Source organism: the organism of the source record quoted next, unplaced genomic scaffold (genome assembly GCF_019419815.1).
Source record: "Pyrus x bretschneideri cultivar Hongxiangsu unplaced genomic scaffold, Pyrus_bretschneideri_v1 Contig27, whole genome shotgun sequence".
Taxonomy (NCBI): domain Eukaryota; kingdom Viridiplantae; phylum Streptophyta; class Magnoliopsida; order Rosales; family Rosaceae; genus Pyrus; species Pyrus x bretschneideri.
In genome coordinates this window covers 3,190,073-3,204,134 of record NW_025999579.1, presented here as the reverse complement: position 1 = coordinate 3,204,134, position 14,062 = coordinate 3,190,073, and the positions used below count along the sequence as shown (strand labels likewise).

General features: G+C 36.8%; 2 protein-coding genes across 5 annotated transcripts; both read left to right on the top strand.

The window, feature by feature from the left end:
• Positions 1 to 1,202: 1,202 nt before the first annotated feature.
• Positions 1,203 to 5,387, top strand: LOC125478949 (protein IQ-DOMAIN 31-like). 2 transcript variants are annotated; one of them, XM_048587869.1, is made up of 9 exons: positions 1,203 to 1,322; positions 1,421 to 1,543; positions 1,694 to 1,733; positions 2,318 to 2,429; positions 2,628 to 2,912; positions 3,017 to 3,217; positions 3,463 to 3,543; positions 3,659 to 4,742; positions 4,989 to 5,387. In XM_048587869.1, exons 4-9 carry the CDS (start codon positions 2,346 to 2,348, stop codon positions 5,018 to 5,020), a joined length of 1,767 nt encoding a protein of 588 aa, XP_048443826.1. In that variant the 5' UTR covers positions 1,203 to 1,322; positions 1,421 to 1,543; positions 1,694 to 1,733; positions 2,318 to 2,345; the 3' UTR covers positions 5,021 to 5,387. The 2 variants fall into 2 exon arrangements, with proteins under 2 accessions (XP_048443826.1, XP_048443827.1); XM_048587870.1 differs by lacking the exon at positions 1,421 to 1,543 and having other exon boundaries at positions 1,239 to 1,322.
• A 1,485-nt stretch (positions 5,388 to 6,872) lies between these two features.
• LOC125479013 (ABC transporter A family member 7-like) lies at positions 6,873 to 12,962 on the top strand. Of its 3 annotated transcripts, XM_048588000.1 has the most exons (19): positions 6,873 to 7,149; positions 7,702 to 8,083; positions 8,246 to 8,319; positions 8,468 to 8,612; positions 8,775 to 8,894; positions 9,012 to 9,136; positions 9,217 to 9,375; positions 9,631 to 9,793; positions 9,871 to 9,996; positions 10,106 to 10,189; positions 10,337 to 10,488; positions 10,565 to 10,698; positions 10,954 to 11,152; positions 11,284 to 11,393; positions 11,487 to 11,571; positions 11,678 to 11,806; positions 11,911 to 12,016; positions 12,172 to 12,260; positions 12,352 to 12,962. In XM_048588000.1, the coding sequence occupies exons 1-19, from the start codon at positions 7,072 to 7,074 to the stop codon at positions 12,649 to 12,651; spliced, it is 2,760 nt and encodes a 919-aa protein (XP_048443957.1). In that variant the 5' UTR covers positions 6,873 to 7,071; the 3' UTR covers positions 12,652 to 12,962. The 3 variants fall into 3 exon arrangements, with proteins under 3 accessions (XP_048443957.1, XP_048443955.1, XP_048443956.1); XM_048587998.1 differs by having other exon boundaries at positions 6,874 to 7,149; positions 10,337 to 10,698; positions 10,952 to 11,152; XM_048587999.1 differs by lacking the exon at positions 6,873 to 7,149 and having other exon boundaries at positions 8,043 to 8,111; positions 10,337 to 10,698; positions 10,952 to 11,152.
• The last annotated feature ends 1,100 nt before the right edge of the window (positions 12,963 to 14,062 follow it).

Below are 14,062 nucleotides of genomic sequence, written 5' to 3'. Positions count from 1 at the left end.
GGTAGGGCATTGCCTTTACCATTGTGGCAGCCATGGCATTCAATTTAATGGTTGGGTTGGTAGATGACATGTCCTATACATGTATATCTTGTGATATGCGATTTTAAACGGTACACCGCAAAGGGCCACAAAAATTTTAAATATTTCAACAAACCTATTAGATGTAAATGCATTTGTAAGTGAATGTTTCATATTCGCTCAATGTTTAAAATATTTACAAAATTGCCACTTAGTATTATAGTCTAGTGGTATTCATCTTTATTTGTAAATAGAAGGTCTTATATTTGATTTTCTCCAAAGACGAATTTGAACCACATTATTGATAGCTTATTGTGAGGCTAAGCCAATCCCCTCCCCTTTTAATGTAAATAATATCGCTTGTTAAAAAAGAAAAATTTACAAAATTGTCGATATTTTCGTAAAGATATCCGAAAAATAAAAAATCGATATGAGAATAGTGATTAAAATGCAAACTTCACCTTGGATTGGCAAGATATAGGAAAATCAACGAACATCAACAATATTTACCGTTTTACTCCATAAGTTTTGATAGAACCCATTGCAGACTTTGAACTTTTGAATTTTTCTTTGATTTCGACTAAATCTGAATGAGTTGATATACCAATCCATTGCATATTTTCATAATTTTCGTTGAAGGCAACCGATATCGATATTTTAGACAATGTATTCGACTCATCTAGATAGCAAGTTTGATATATACTTATGACTGTCTCATTGTGGTCTAGGCCAAGTATTTTTCTCTCAAATTATAATTTATGATAAGTAAAGGAAACGACTTTTGCAGTCTCTTTTCTTGTTTGTATGCCTCTGCTAACAAGGTACACAAACGAAAAAAATAGCGTGTAAAAATCACCGTTATAAGATTGTTTCAAAGTGAGATATGCTCTTGGTATGGATCTATCTATTAGTTACAACAAACATGTATAAGTAAAATCGAACCCATCAGGTAATGCAGTCTGAAAATATGTATAAGTAAAAGAGGGGGAGAGCAGCCAGCAAGTCATCACACTCTTGACTCCGTTTGACCTCTGCCGCCTAATCTAACGGACGCTGTTAATTCACGCGCGCAACCGCGCCTCCGATTCGATTTACTTGGAAGGACAAAATCGACATTTCACCATGCTTGGGAATATATAAGGACGCTGGCACCCTTGGTTTCGAAGCAACTGGGAAACTGCACGCTCGGGACTGCCGACGCATCGTCTGTTATTCCTACCCTATAATCCTCTACAACCATCCCCATAGTAAGCTTACATTTGTGACCCTGGGATTACAATACAACTCCAAATCCAACCCATCAGGTACTGCAATATGAAAATATTCGGTTTAATTAGCCAATCATAAACGATCCCATTTCGTTATCCTGGACCTAACCGCACTTGATTTTTGTTTTTTGTAGTCACCCAATTTTTTGAACTGCAAAGTACAGAGAGTAGAAAGCAAAGGCTGAAGCTTTTTCATATTTTTTTATATTTAGAACATATTTTTTTCTGGGTTTTCTGCAGACTCTCTCTCACTCATGGTACATTTTTTTCCTTCCTTGTTCCATCAATTTCTGTGCAAATCTTCAATCTGTTTTGCATTCTGTTGCAGAAAGCTCAAATCTTTTTTTTCTGGGTTTTGCTAATTTTGCCTGAAAAATATTGGGTTTCTGTTTTTATTTTTCCTTCAGGAATTGTAGATTTGGGGTTTTGAAGGTCCACATTTGTGAGGTAAGTTTCAGATCTGGTTTAACTCAGCCTTATATAATTAGCAAGTTAATTGAGTTGTAAGATCTTGTGGGTTGTTGGAGTTTTAAGTTGGATTTAAGTGAAAGTGGTGTGATTTGCTTAGTGGTGTTTTCTGGAGTTTTTGGTTAATGCTAATTGTTGTGGAGATGTTATCTTAATTAATGTAAGTTAATGGAGCTCTAGATTTCCTGTAACCTCAATTGACTTTAAGTGATTGCATTGATGCTGCCATTAATGGATGTTGAGTGTAACGTTTAGTGCATTAGTTGAAGATCTCAATGAGGAATGGGACGTTGGGAATTGTCTTTCTTCAAGGTTTTAGTGAATTTCAGTTTGAAGGTTGGGGGTGTCGGTTGAGATCGGGAGCGGAATGTTTTGAGGATCTCTCCGTGTGTTGCTCTTTTGGTGTGTATTTTGATTCATATGGAAGAACCGGGCAGATATTGAAAACATGTTTGGTTTTTGGAAACTGCGAGATTGCATTGCTTCGTTATTTGTCTTCTTTTTGTTGTCGGAGTGAATGACATGAATTCGGTTTGATTTCGTTTACTCAATTTGCAATTCAGGATTTTTCAGGCTCTTGGCCTTCGCGAGATGGGCAAATCACCGGCCAAATGGATCAAAACGGTGCTGTTTGGAAAGAAATCTTCGAAAGCCGGCATTCCTAAAGGAAGAGAGGTAAAACAATCGTTATAGAGCTGACACATTATTCTCAAACGCTTCCTTTAATATTGACATAAAGCATACTCCACTTTAATTTTCATAGGTTGCCCTTTGCATCTAAGTTATCTCTTCAATTTCATAAGTTTCCCCTTATGTAATTAACGTAATAACTTACACAGATTCTATATTTATGTCTTTCGCCATTGTGTATAGAAAATTACAAATCAGAAAGAGGTGGTGATTGCTGCCAGGGCAACCGGAGCTGATTATTCTTCAGATCCACCTGTGGCTTTTCATGAAACCACCAACACCATAGATAACAACCGAGACTTAGAATTGGAGAACAAGGAAACTCCAAGTGTATTAAGTGATGGAGGTCCAGGAATTCAAAGTACAGAAACACAAGGACCCGTGCCACAAGATGTGGCGCATGATCCTGAGAGAATCAGGCAAGAGCAAGCTGCAACAAAGGCGCAGGCTGCCTTTAGGGGTTATCTAGTAAGTCAGTGAATTAAGTTTGTTTGTTTTGTCTAATGCTTGTTGTATCAATTTTTTTTAGTTGAGATCACAAATTACTGAAAGAATTGGTATATTATCTGAAGGCACGCCGAGCATTTTGGGCCCTCAAAGGAATAATAAGGTTACAGGCACTTATCCGGGGGCACCTGGTTCGGAGACAAGCTGTTGCTACTTTGTTCAGTATGGCGAGCATTGTCAAGTGTCAGGCACTTGCTCGTGGAAAACGGGTGAGACAGTCTGATGTTGGGCTGGAAGTGCAAAAGATATGCAGTGTGATGCCTCTGGTAAATGCCTCAAATACTTGGTCGTTTATCAATTACAATTTGTTACTGTCATCTTTGAACAAGGGACGTCACAGTCCCCTTCTTTTCTCCATCCCCAAATAGCTTTGCAACTGCTATTGGATAATATACGAAGACATCTAGGTTCATTCACCCGCTACGTTGTTGCTAATATCATTAGGCTAGATATTTTTTAGATTCCTTAGCGCCACCTTTTAATTATATTCCTCATATATTTTGTCTATCAGGAGGGCAAGCTAGTGAATCCTGTTGGAGTTAATACGTCAGTTCAAATGGCAAAGCTGTCAGCAAATGTTTTCATTCTCAAGGTAAGTTCAACTTTGTAACAATGGTCTAGATTTGAATCATAATTTGTCGTATCAGTTTCTGTGTCTGTGTCCGGTTTGTATGAGATGTTCCAACAGTTTGGTTTTCTCTTTTCAGCTTCTTGCTTTCTCACCTACTGTGATGCCGCTGAGTTTGCAATATGAACCTGGGAATCCAAATTCAGTTTCAAACTGGTTGGAACGATGGTCAGCAACCCATTTTTGGAAACCAGTTCCCCAACCAAGGAAAGTTCTAGATTCAAAATCTCAAAGAAAGCACCCGGAGGCTCAAACAGTCAGGGTAAGGCGCAACAGCCGGAGGCTTTCTTCTGCAAATGTTGAAAGTGTCTCAGTGCAAGCAACCTCTGAATTTGAGAAACCCAAGCGTAACCTTAGGAAAGTTCCTAGCAATCCTACAGATGCAGTGCAGGAAAACCCACAAGTTGAGCTTGAAAAGGTTAAACGTAATTTGAGGAAGGTTCATATTCCCATTGTAGAGAACTCTGTGCAGGCAGAAAGTGAAGCTGAGGGTATCAAACAGAGTTTGGAAAAGGCATCAAGCACTTTGGTTCCTGATGTTCTTGAAGGTACTAGTAACTCTGTCGAGAAGTTTAAGAAAGAGCTAACCTGGATTCCATCCAGTCGGCCTGATACAGAAATAACTCCTGAACCATCGGCACCAAAAGAGGTATTTAACCTGTCATATATTGATCAAGCTGCAGAAGATCTGAAGCCTTTGACAGATAGCACTAGTAAAGATGTGAATACACCTAGCGCTGAAGCTGCAATTGAGTCGAAGATTTTAACAGAGAGCAATGGTCAGGATGAAAATATCTCATCCTCAAACGGGGTTTTGAGCCAAAGGGAAGATTTAACAACCAATGACAACCAGAAATCTAGCAGGAAAGCTTCTACTCCAGCAAAACAAGAACGTTCAGAGAATGGGTTGCAAAGCAGTCCAACAGTACCAAGTTATATGGCTGCAACTGAATCTGCAAAGGCAAAGCTGAGAGCACAAGGCTCCCCTAGGTTGGCACAAGACGTGACTGAGAAAAATAATTCTACTCGTCGTCATTCTCTGCCATCAGCAACTAATACCAACATAAGCTCACAATCGCCAAGGATGCATCGACTTGTTCAAACAGGTGGCAAAGGAGGAAATAAAAGTGACAAACCTCGGGCAACTTCGAGAGATGGAATTGGTATGATTTCGCATCCTTAATAGACTGATTCTTGCTTTCCAATTCTACATTGCTCTGGAAGATGGGGCATAATCTTTCAAACCCGTCGATACATATGCATTGATGCATTGCTTTATTGTTCTTCACAAGGAAGTTGATCTTTTTAATTCTCTATTAGAGTTCTCAACATGCGTGATGATTTACCTTAAAAAAAGGTTGAATTCTGTTTCTCGTACCAATCACCTTGGTTCTTGTTTGACTTTGCAGGAAAGGTAACCCAAACAGAGTGGAGGAGGTGACCGATAAGGTGATTTTCAATATAAAGTGTCAGTCATTCGTCTCGGTTCTTTATTTTTACGCATTTTGTGATTCAAAGTGTTTTTAAACTGTAACGGCGTCTGTAGTTTAGAAGGCTGTGGCCATCAGCCAAGAGCCTCTCGTGATTTGTCCGCGTTTGTGATATTTGATGAGTGAATGTACATCATAGGTTTCATGCATTAAGTCTCAGACATGGTTGATTTATTCAGTCTTACGACGCGATTTCTGGCCATTCGTAACGTGTATTGTATAGAGGATTATCAGTTTATCTGCACTTTCGTGTATGCTCTGCTTCATGCTGCGAACTTGATCATTTGTAATGCTTGCAAGTGGCTGACTGATTCTGTATTTTGTTGTGCCTTTGAGTTTTACACAGCTTGTACACTCAAAAAATGCCAGGGAGATTATTTCTTTCAATTAAAATATGCAGTTAAATAAAAATGGGGAGATGATTTTCACACCCTTTATAGTCTCTTAGGCATTCCTGTTTAATTCTGGTTGTTGATTTCGTTTGATTTATTAATCTGATGGCCATAAATATGGAAGGGTATGTGTGAAGTTAAAAAGAGTGCGTAAAAAGCACTTCTCGAGAAATATTGGGGAACTTTTATGTGGTTTTTTACTTGCGAAACAAAGGTAATATCTACAAAAATGTTTTTATACCTAAAGATTAAGGGCGTGTTTTGTATTCTTCTTGGATTTAATTTTTTGTTTTTGAAACTAATAAATACTAGTAATTTCGCTACGTTTATCATTCTTAGAAATTAAGAATTGAGTCCAATAAAAATACCAAATGGCCCCTAAAGATTTTTTCGTTAACTTGAACCTTAAGGAAGATGGAATATATAAATTAATGCTTCAATTTCTTGGAGCCTATTATTATATATGTTCTTAAACAAAGTAGACCAGATTCCTGTTCTAATGATCTGATTTCTAGTTTCTTTGCTGAGTTGTTGAATTAATGTTAGGGTTAAGCTAAAAACAGAGGAGTTCCCTCACTACTAAAGGTGTCCCGTGGTCTAAGTAGAATTTATCAATTTCTTTTAATTTGTTTCAAATTCCAATTTTAGTAAAAAAAAATTAAGGAAAACTAAACGAAAGTTAAAAAAAACTTTAGTTTTAATGAAAAATGACAAATAAAAGTATAGTGAATAGTACCAATAAAAGGTAAAAATGTGATTTTTCATTAAAAGTGAACAGTGCCGGGAGTGTTTCATTAAAACTCCCTAAAAATTTTCCTTATTCCCTCGTTCATACGTATTTCATGCATTCCAAAAAAAAAAAAAACATAAAGATAAAACCAAACGCATTCATTAGCTTGAGGACCACCACCGTAGCTCAAGCAACAAAATGGAACGTGGGAATTATACAAGGGTACCCTCGAGTCTTCCCTTGTGTGATCAAACAGATGCTTCCTCCTAAACGGCTGCTCATTTTTCACTTTAAAACAAATTAGTAATACGGAGAGTGGACTCAACTCCTTATTGTTTAACAAAAAAATTGTTACTAATATTACGGTTTAATAAGTTTAGCAGATCTATTACAATATAAGTTTAATCACTAATATTATGATTTAGTAATATTTTTTCCAATTAATACAAGATCATATTATGATTAGCCTATTAGGTTGCTTAACTCAATCTCCCACCCTTTTTCCATTGTTGAGAAAAAAATAACGAACAAAAAATAATAAAGCATTAAAATAACAAAAATTAAAGAAATTTTTGTTGTTGAGAGTAAGAAACGCGGCAAAGGGCAGGATGGTAATTTTAACGAAGGGATAGATCAGCAGCGTAGGATAACATAAGGCCGCTTGGCGTGTAATAACAAAAAGCGGTTTCCTTTCCAAATTCCAATTGCCCATATCATATCAGCTGCAGCAGCAGCGGAGCAAATTCTCAGAGCGAAGAAAGTTGCAGCAATGAGATGACAAAGATTTAATCTTCAGTGGGAAATTTGAATTCTGGGGTTTTACTGTTTTGGAAGTTGAGATTAACGGTCACATTTCTTGCTTACCAGCGGCCGTAATTCAATGGCGGATACATCCCATGGGCCTGCCAGCTTCTGGACTCAGGCCAATGCTCTGCTCAGAAAGAACCTAACTTTCCAGGTGCCCTCTCTCACTCTCTCTATCTCTCTCTCTCTCTCTCTCTCTCTCTCTCTCTTCTCGTTTGGGAATCGTTTTAGTTTGATGTCTGAAAACTGAGGAAAATTGTAGAATAATTTAAAAATTCGTACGCAGAATTCTGGGTTTTCATTCTTTGCTTTTCCCCTTTTGTTTTCTTTTTCATATGCATTTTCCATTTTTGCCACATATGTTGGAGATTCTCTTACTTTGTCGCACATTTTTACTTTCTGGGTTCGTTTTAGTTTAGTAAATTATTGGTTAATTTGTGCCAGATTGTTTATTTTTGTTATTTGGTAAGTTATTTTTCTTGTGTATGAGCAATGGTCAATTGGGTCGTTCTGGTTTTGTGAGTTCTACAAATAATGCTTTGTATAAAATCTGATGACAATTAAAAGCCTAAACTTTGAATGCCGATTCTCCGCTCTAAAACAATCAACCATGGAATCAAAGTTGAAGAAAATTGAGTAGATTTAAAAAACGTGTATTGTTCAACTTGGATACAGACTGATACCATTTATGTGTTCATTTATGCAGAAAAGAAATATCAAACAGAACATTCGGCTAGTTTCATTTCCAATTCTCCTGTGTCTATTGCTTGTGCTCATCCAACATTTGGTCAACAATGAACTGGATAAGCCTGAAAACAGGTGTGGTTGCAGTTGTGTTGATACAAACGGCGATGGAAAGTGTGAGAAAGTTTGTGGACTGGAATACTCAACTTTAACACAAGGGCCCAGTTGCCCAGTTCCTGATCCTCCACAATGGCCTCCATTGCTACAAGTGCCGGCTCCTGACTATCGCGCTGTTATGTCTGATGTTATTCCACATAAAGACTTGCCAAATGTGTTATGTAAGAGGTCAGGATCCTGTCCTGTAACTGTACTGTTCACGGGGAAAAATCAATCCCTCGGAGAAGGTATTGTCCTCTGAATCTCTCAGAGAAGGTCTGTTTTAGCATGTCAATTTTTTTATTTCAATGACTTTTATGACTTAATTAAATCATTAATTGTTGTAATTGGATTGACTTCTTTTTCGCTCTAGTATAATAGTGCTGACCGTTTTCTTTGCGTTCTTTTAGTTTTGGCTGGGAGTATGTTCAGAAGTTCTACTCTGAATTCATCTGGTCTGGATTATTTAGCCCGTAGTGCTTTAGTAAGTTATCTTTTCTCTAAGCTGCTACTTTTTCCTTTTATATTGAAGTCCTATTTCCTTTTTTTTTATCTCAAATATCATACATTACTTTGTCCTTGTAAAAATTTTCAGCTTTGCTTATGAAGTCACTTCTTATGAAATGTTTCAGGGCTCAGAATCGACCCCTGACTATTCCAACTTCCTTGATCCGGCTTTCAATTCGGGTCTTCCCCTGTATAGTGTTCAGAGCCAATGCTCACAAAACTCTACATTTTCTGTTCCAATTAACATATTATCCATCAAGATCCAACAAGGTAAATCATCTATAATATATCTTAGGAAGCTTTAATTCTCTCTGGTGCACATCTGTGCTGCATTCATATGAGTGAACATTGATTGTTGAATTCACTTGAAAGTTTAATTTTTTGTTGCATGCTACCTTAAACCATTGTCTTTGATTTTTTTCTTAAACCCAGAGGTTAGATGTGTTCAAGGTTTACATTTGTGGCGTGATAGTTCGTCTGAGATAAACAGTGAGCTGTATAAAGGTTACGAAAAGAGCAATTCAGAGAGGAAGATTAATGAAATACTTTCAGGTCATCGACTTCATATATCTGGCTGTGTTGATTGATTTAATTAAAGAACTACACTGTCGGCACGAATACTGATGAGTTTTTTTTTTATTTTTTTATTATTTTATTTTATATTTTCAGCCTATGACTTCTCTAACTCAAATGGGAACAATTTTAATGTAAGCATATGGTACAATTCAACATTTAAGAATGACAGGGGAAGAGGTGCTATTGCTTTGATGCGGCTTCCACGCTCAGTGAATCTGGTATGTACCTATAGCTTCTTTGCTTGTTGAGTTTTCTTCTCTGCTGCAGATTACAATAGTGCTAACACTTGTATTCACAGGCATCCAATGCATACCTTCAGTTTGTACAAGGATTTGGTACGGAAATGCTGTTTGAGTTTGTGAAAGAAATGCCCAAGCCTGAAACCAAACTGAGGCTGGATTTTTCTTCTCTTCTTGGTACACTCTTCTTTACATGGGTCATTCTACAGCTGTTCCCGGTAAATACAAGAAGCTCCTTTCATGCATATTAGGACTTTCTCAAATTTAACAGTCCTATTTGTTGACATGGATTGTGCTTTACATCTTTTGATTTCAAATTCAATGTATTGTGGAAATGATATTTCACTATATTCTGTTCTAATGTATTTGTAAACACGTCTCCTTTGCTCAAGCTTATCTTGATGCTATGTACAAATTTTGATGTATGAGTATACATACTTATAGTTTCCCTTTCTTACCCTTTTCTGATGTAGGTTGTTTTGACATCACTGGTATACGAGAGGCAACAGAAACTGAGAATCATGATGAAAATGCATGGGCTTGGTGATGGGCCTTATTGGATGATTTCTTATACTTATTTTCTTACAGTATCTTCAATCTACATGCTGTGCTTTGTGATATTTGGCTCGGGTATAGGTAATGATACGACTACTTAACAACTATCTCGGCATGGATTCACTTCGATTCCTTTAACTAAGTTGACTTCATTACAGGGTTAAAATTCTTCTCACTGAATGACTACAGCATCCAATTTATATTTTACTTCATTTATATAAACCTGCAAATATCGCTGGCTTTTCTAGTAGCTGCAATGTTTTCAGACGTGAAGACTGCTACAGGTTTGATGTTGTTTATTTATATTCGTATGGAAAGTAGTGGGTTATTCTCAACTTTGATCTAATAAGATGAGTTAATTGACATGCTTCTCATATTTTCTGATCATAACAGTTATAGGTTACATATTTGTCTTTGGAACTGGGCTTTTAGGAGGCTTTCTTTTTCAATTTTTTGTTCAAGATACATCATTCCCTAGTAAGTGAAAAAAATTTATGAAAATATCTATCGCCTTGTTTTGTTTGTTTCTGCCAGAACTATTTCCTGTTGAAAACTTATATCATGCAACATATTTTGTACTTCTCAAAGCTCAGCTCCTTATAAGGTTATTTTGCGTTGTTGTAGGAGGTTGGATCATCGTTCTGGAGCTATATCCTGGCTTCTCTTTATATCGTGGGTTATATGAGTTTGCACAATATTCGTTTAACGGGAATTACATGGGGACTGATGGGATGCGGTGGGGAGATTTGAGTGATAGCAAGAATGGGATGACAGAGGTATTGATTATCATGGTTGTCGAGTGGTTTGTCGTGCTTCTTTTTGCATATTACGTAGATCAAGCTGTATCATTAGGAACAGGGAAAGGTACTTTCTTTTGCTTCCAACGCTTTAGGAAGAAGAAACTACCATCTCTTAGGATGCGTAGTTTGCAAAGGCAGGGATCTAAAGTTTCTATTGAGATGGAGAAACCTGATGTCTGTCAAGAGGTAACTTTTTCTTGCACTTAAACAATAAATCTTCATTGCTGGTATAGTTTATGTGATGCAATACAATGGATGGTACAAATTGTTCTAATAACTTTTCAGTTTATTTAGGTGGAAAGATAATATTTCTCCTTACTCTTATTGATGCTTATAAGTTGCACTGTTCATGCATGCCTGTCATATCTTTATGTTTTTTCATCTTACTAAGTTGAGGCTAGAGTTGTAAGCCTGGATAACGCTAAGACCTTATGTCCAGAGGGAGAAGGTTGAAAAATTGCTACTGGATTCAGATACAACTCATTCAGTCATCTGCGACAACCTCAAGAAGGTTTATCCTGGAAGAGACGGAAACCCGGAAAAATTTGCAGTGAGAGGGTTGTCTCTTGCTTTGTCTCGAGGGGAGTGCTTTGGTATGCTTGGCCCTAATGGTGCTGGGAAGACCTCTTTTATCAGTATGGTGAGTATACTCTTTTTAAACTTTAACTTACGTACACAAAAATTCCAGTGTGTATCAAAAAAGGGTCTTCGCTGTTATGCTTTCTTTGTTCTTCAAAACTTTAAAAGTTATGTGTATCTATCTTTCTGCAGATGATTGGTCTCACAAAGTCAACCTCTGGCACTGCATACATTCAGGGTCTGGACATCCGGACTCAGATGGATGAAATATACACCAGCATGGGTGTTTGTCCACAGCATGAGTAAGATGGAACTGTTTCCTTATGCTTAAGGCAAAGTTTTCGTATAAAGATTTAAAACCTGATTAATTTCTTGGTTTTGCGGACATTTGTTAGCCTGTTATGGGAAACCCTGACAGGAAGGGAGCATGTGCTATTCTATGGAAGACTTAAGAACCTCAAAGGTTCTGTATTAATACAAGTAAGTAGATATCTAATTATATAGATATAGTCACCGCAATTATTATTTTGAGAATAAGATCCTAAGTTTAATTGATTTGTCTCACGTGCCAATTTTGTTGCTGAAGGCAGTGGAAGAATCTTTGAAAAGTGTCAATCTATTTCACGGTGGGGTTGCAGACAAACAAGCTGGAAAGTATAGTGGAGGCATGAAGAGAAGGCTTAGCGTTGCAATTTCACTTATAGGGGATCCCAAAGTATGTCTTCGTGCTCTATCAAAGCTACTTTGGCTTGAAAGTTAGATCTGTTATCTCAAGATGCTGCTCTACTTATTGCATGTTCTTTTACAAATTCCTTGTAGGTTGTTTACATGGATGAGCCCAGTACTGGACTTGATCCAGCTTCAAGAAACAACTTATGGACTGCTGTGAAGCGTGCAAAACAAGACCGGGCAATCATCCTAACCAGTACTCTCTCTCCCCCTTCCTCCCCTCCAGTTACTGTATTGCCAATTATAAAATCTATGATGGCTTAGTACTGTATGGAGTGGTGTTAAGTAACCCGCATAGTGACCACTTTTGCTTCTGTGTTTACTCATAAATCTTGTTTGTGTATTCTTCAGCACATTCCATGGAAGAGGCGGAGGTTCTGTGTGATCGGTTAGGAGTTTTTGTGGATGGTAGCTTGCAGTGCATAGGAAACCCGAAAGAGGTATCTTAACTTAGTGCCATAGTATGTGCATAAGATAGAGTTTCTAGACACTTTCTGCATAATACTCTTGTTACTACAATGGTGTACTCAGCTGAAAGCAAGATATGGAGGATCTTATGTGTTCACAATGACAACATCTTCGAATCACGAGCAAGAGGTGGAGAACTTGGTGCGGCGTCTCTCCCCAAGTGCTAACAGGATATACCATCTATCCGGAACCCAGAAGTTTGAGTTGCCAAAACATGAGGTCAGAATTACAGATGTGTTTGAAGCAGTTGAGAACGCAAAGAGCAGGTTCACAGTTTTCGCATGGGGTCTAGCTGACACCACATTGGAGGATGTCTTCATCAAGGTTGCACTTGGGGCTCAATCCTCCATTGAATTGATATGATTGTCATAATTTTACTCTGGAAATATTCATTTGGATCTCTTCTGTAGCTTCTGGTACATAAATAAGTAATGAGTTGATTGGTTTGTATTTGTTGTACATCGATTCTTTCTCCTTTTGCAGGAGGAGAAAATATATCGTCGTTTCTTCCCTTGTTTTCAGGTAGAAAGTAACGAATTTCGTGTTCCGATTGTTAGTCATTGTTTTGTTCCCGAGCAAAGTTGGGTAGTTCACACTTTTGCAGTGACAAAAAGTATGTCGAAATGTATGTCTGGATGGATTGCAGATTTATAAGAACAGAACTTCTCCCTCCATATTAGCAACTTCTCTCTTCATTTTTTTAGTTAGTTTTGTGCCTTTTGTTTTTGTCAAACCTTCCTTTTGTTTTTTTAATTTGGTTGCTTATTCGAGGTTTTAACATCATAATTATACTGCTAATTAAGGAAAAAGAAAAAAAAATCTCCACCGTAAAAGGGTTGAATTTGGTCAATATATAGGAAAAAAAAAATGAGTAGATTATGCTATTGGTTTGGATAATTATAAGGATAAAGATGCGATTATATTTCGATTTGAAAGATCTATGGAGCAAATTTCAAAGCAAATCAGGCAAGTATCTTTGATTTTCCAATTTTGACTTCCTATAAAATTTAATATTTAGGAATTTTTTTTTATCCATATGAATCACAAAACCTCCATATATAACATATTTGAAATTTATGTTGGGATGTAATTTATCCAATTTTAGATAATTATGTGTGATAAAAGATAATTAGACGTAAGACCATTAACACAATTAATCATTAGATTCACTTCTTTATATTATGTCTATCAATTGACATTCATTGACTTTTGTTCCACCTAAGCAACTCGTTTTATGTGATGATGAGTTAGCCTTTTTTTTAAGCTTTGTAACACTTTTTTTAATTATTTTCAAACGTCTTTTATACCCCTATGCTATTAATCGAACTTATAACAGTTTGAGTCTTCAAATGCGATTCTAAATCTCGTCTTCAGATTTGATGCTCATAGGCAAGAGAGTCGCCGGTTTTATCAGTGGCACATGGTAAAAACTAACAATATTGAACCCACTTACGTAGTCTGAGCGGATTACCGCTGGACTATACCTAATGACACGGTAAAAAATAAGGCCGGATAATCACCTTTAGATAAATTACATCCCAACATAAATTTCAAATGTATTATATTTGGTAGTTTCGTAATTCATATTAATCGAAATTCCAAAATTTGAAATCTCAACTGAAGTCAAAACTGGAATTACAAAGTCAAACATATTTACCTAATTTTCTTCGCAATTTTATCTACATAATATGATCACATCCTTATCCTTCTAATTATCCAAACAATTATCATAATCTAATCTCAATTTTCTTCTCTATATATTAGCCAAATTCAA

Bases quoted from the DNA above. Each gene is read 5' to 3' on its own strand.
- LOC125478949 (XM_048587869.1), top strand. From the start codon at position 2,346: ATGGGCAAATCACCGGCCAAATGGATCAAAACGGTGCTGTTTGGAAAG. The intron at 3,218-3,462 runs GTAAATGCCTCA...TTTGTCTATCAG, and splicing joins TATGCAGTGTGATGCCTCTG to GAGGGCAAGCTAGTGAATCC. The intron at 4,743-4,988 runs GTATGATTTCGC...TTGACTTTGCAG, and splicing joins AACTTCGAGAGATGGAATTG to GAAAGGTAACCCAAACAGAG.
- LOC125479013 (XM_048587998.1), top strand. From the start codon at position 7,072: ATGGCGGATACATCCCATGGGCCTGCCAGCTTCTGGACTCAGGCCAAT. The intron at 7,150-7,701 runs GTGCCCTCTCTC...TCATTTATGCAG, and splicing joins GAAAGAACCTAACTTTCCAG to AAAAGAAATATCAAACAGAA. The intron at 10,699-10,951 runs GTAACTTTTTCT...CCTTATGTCCAG, and splicing joins AACCTGATGTCTGTCAAGAG to AGGGAGAAGGTTGAAAAATT.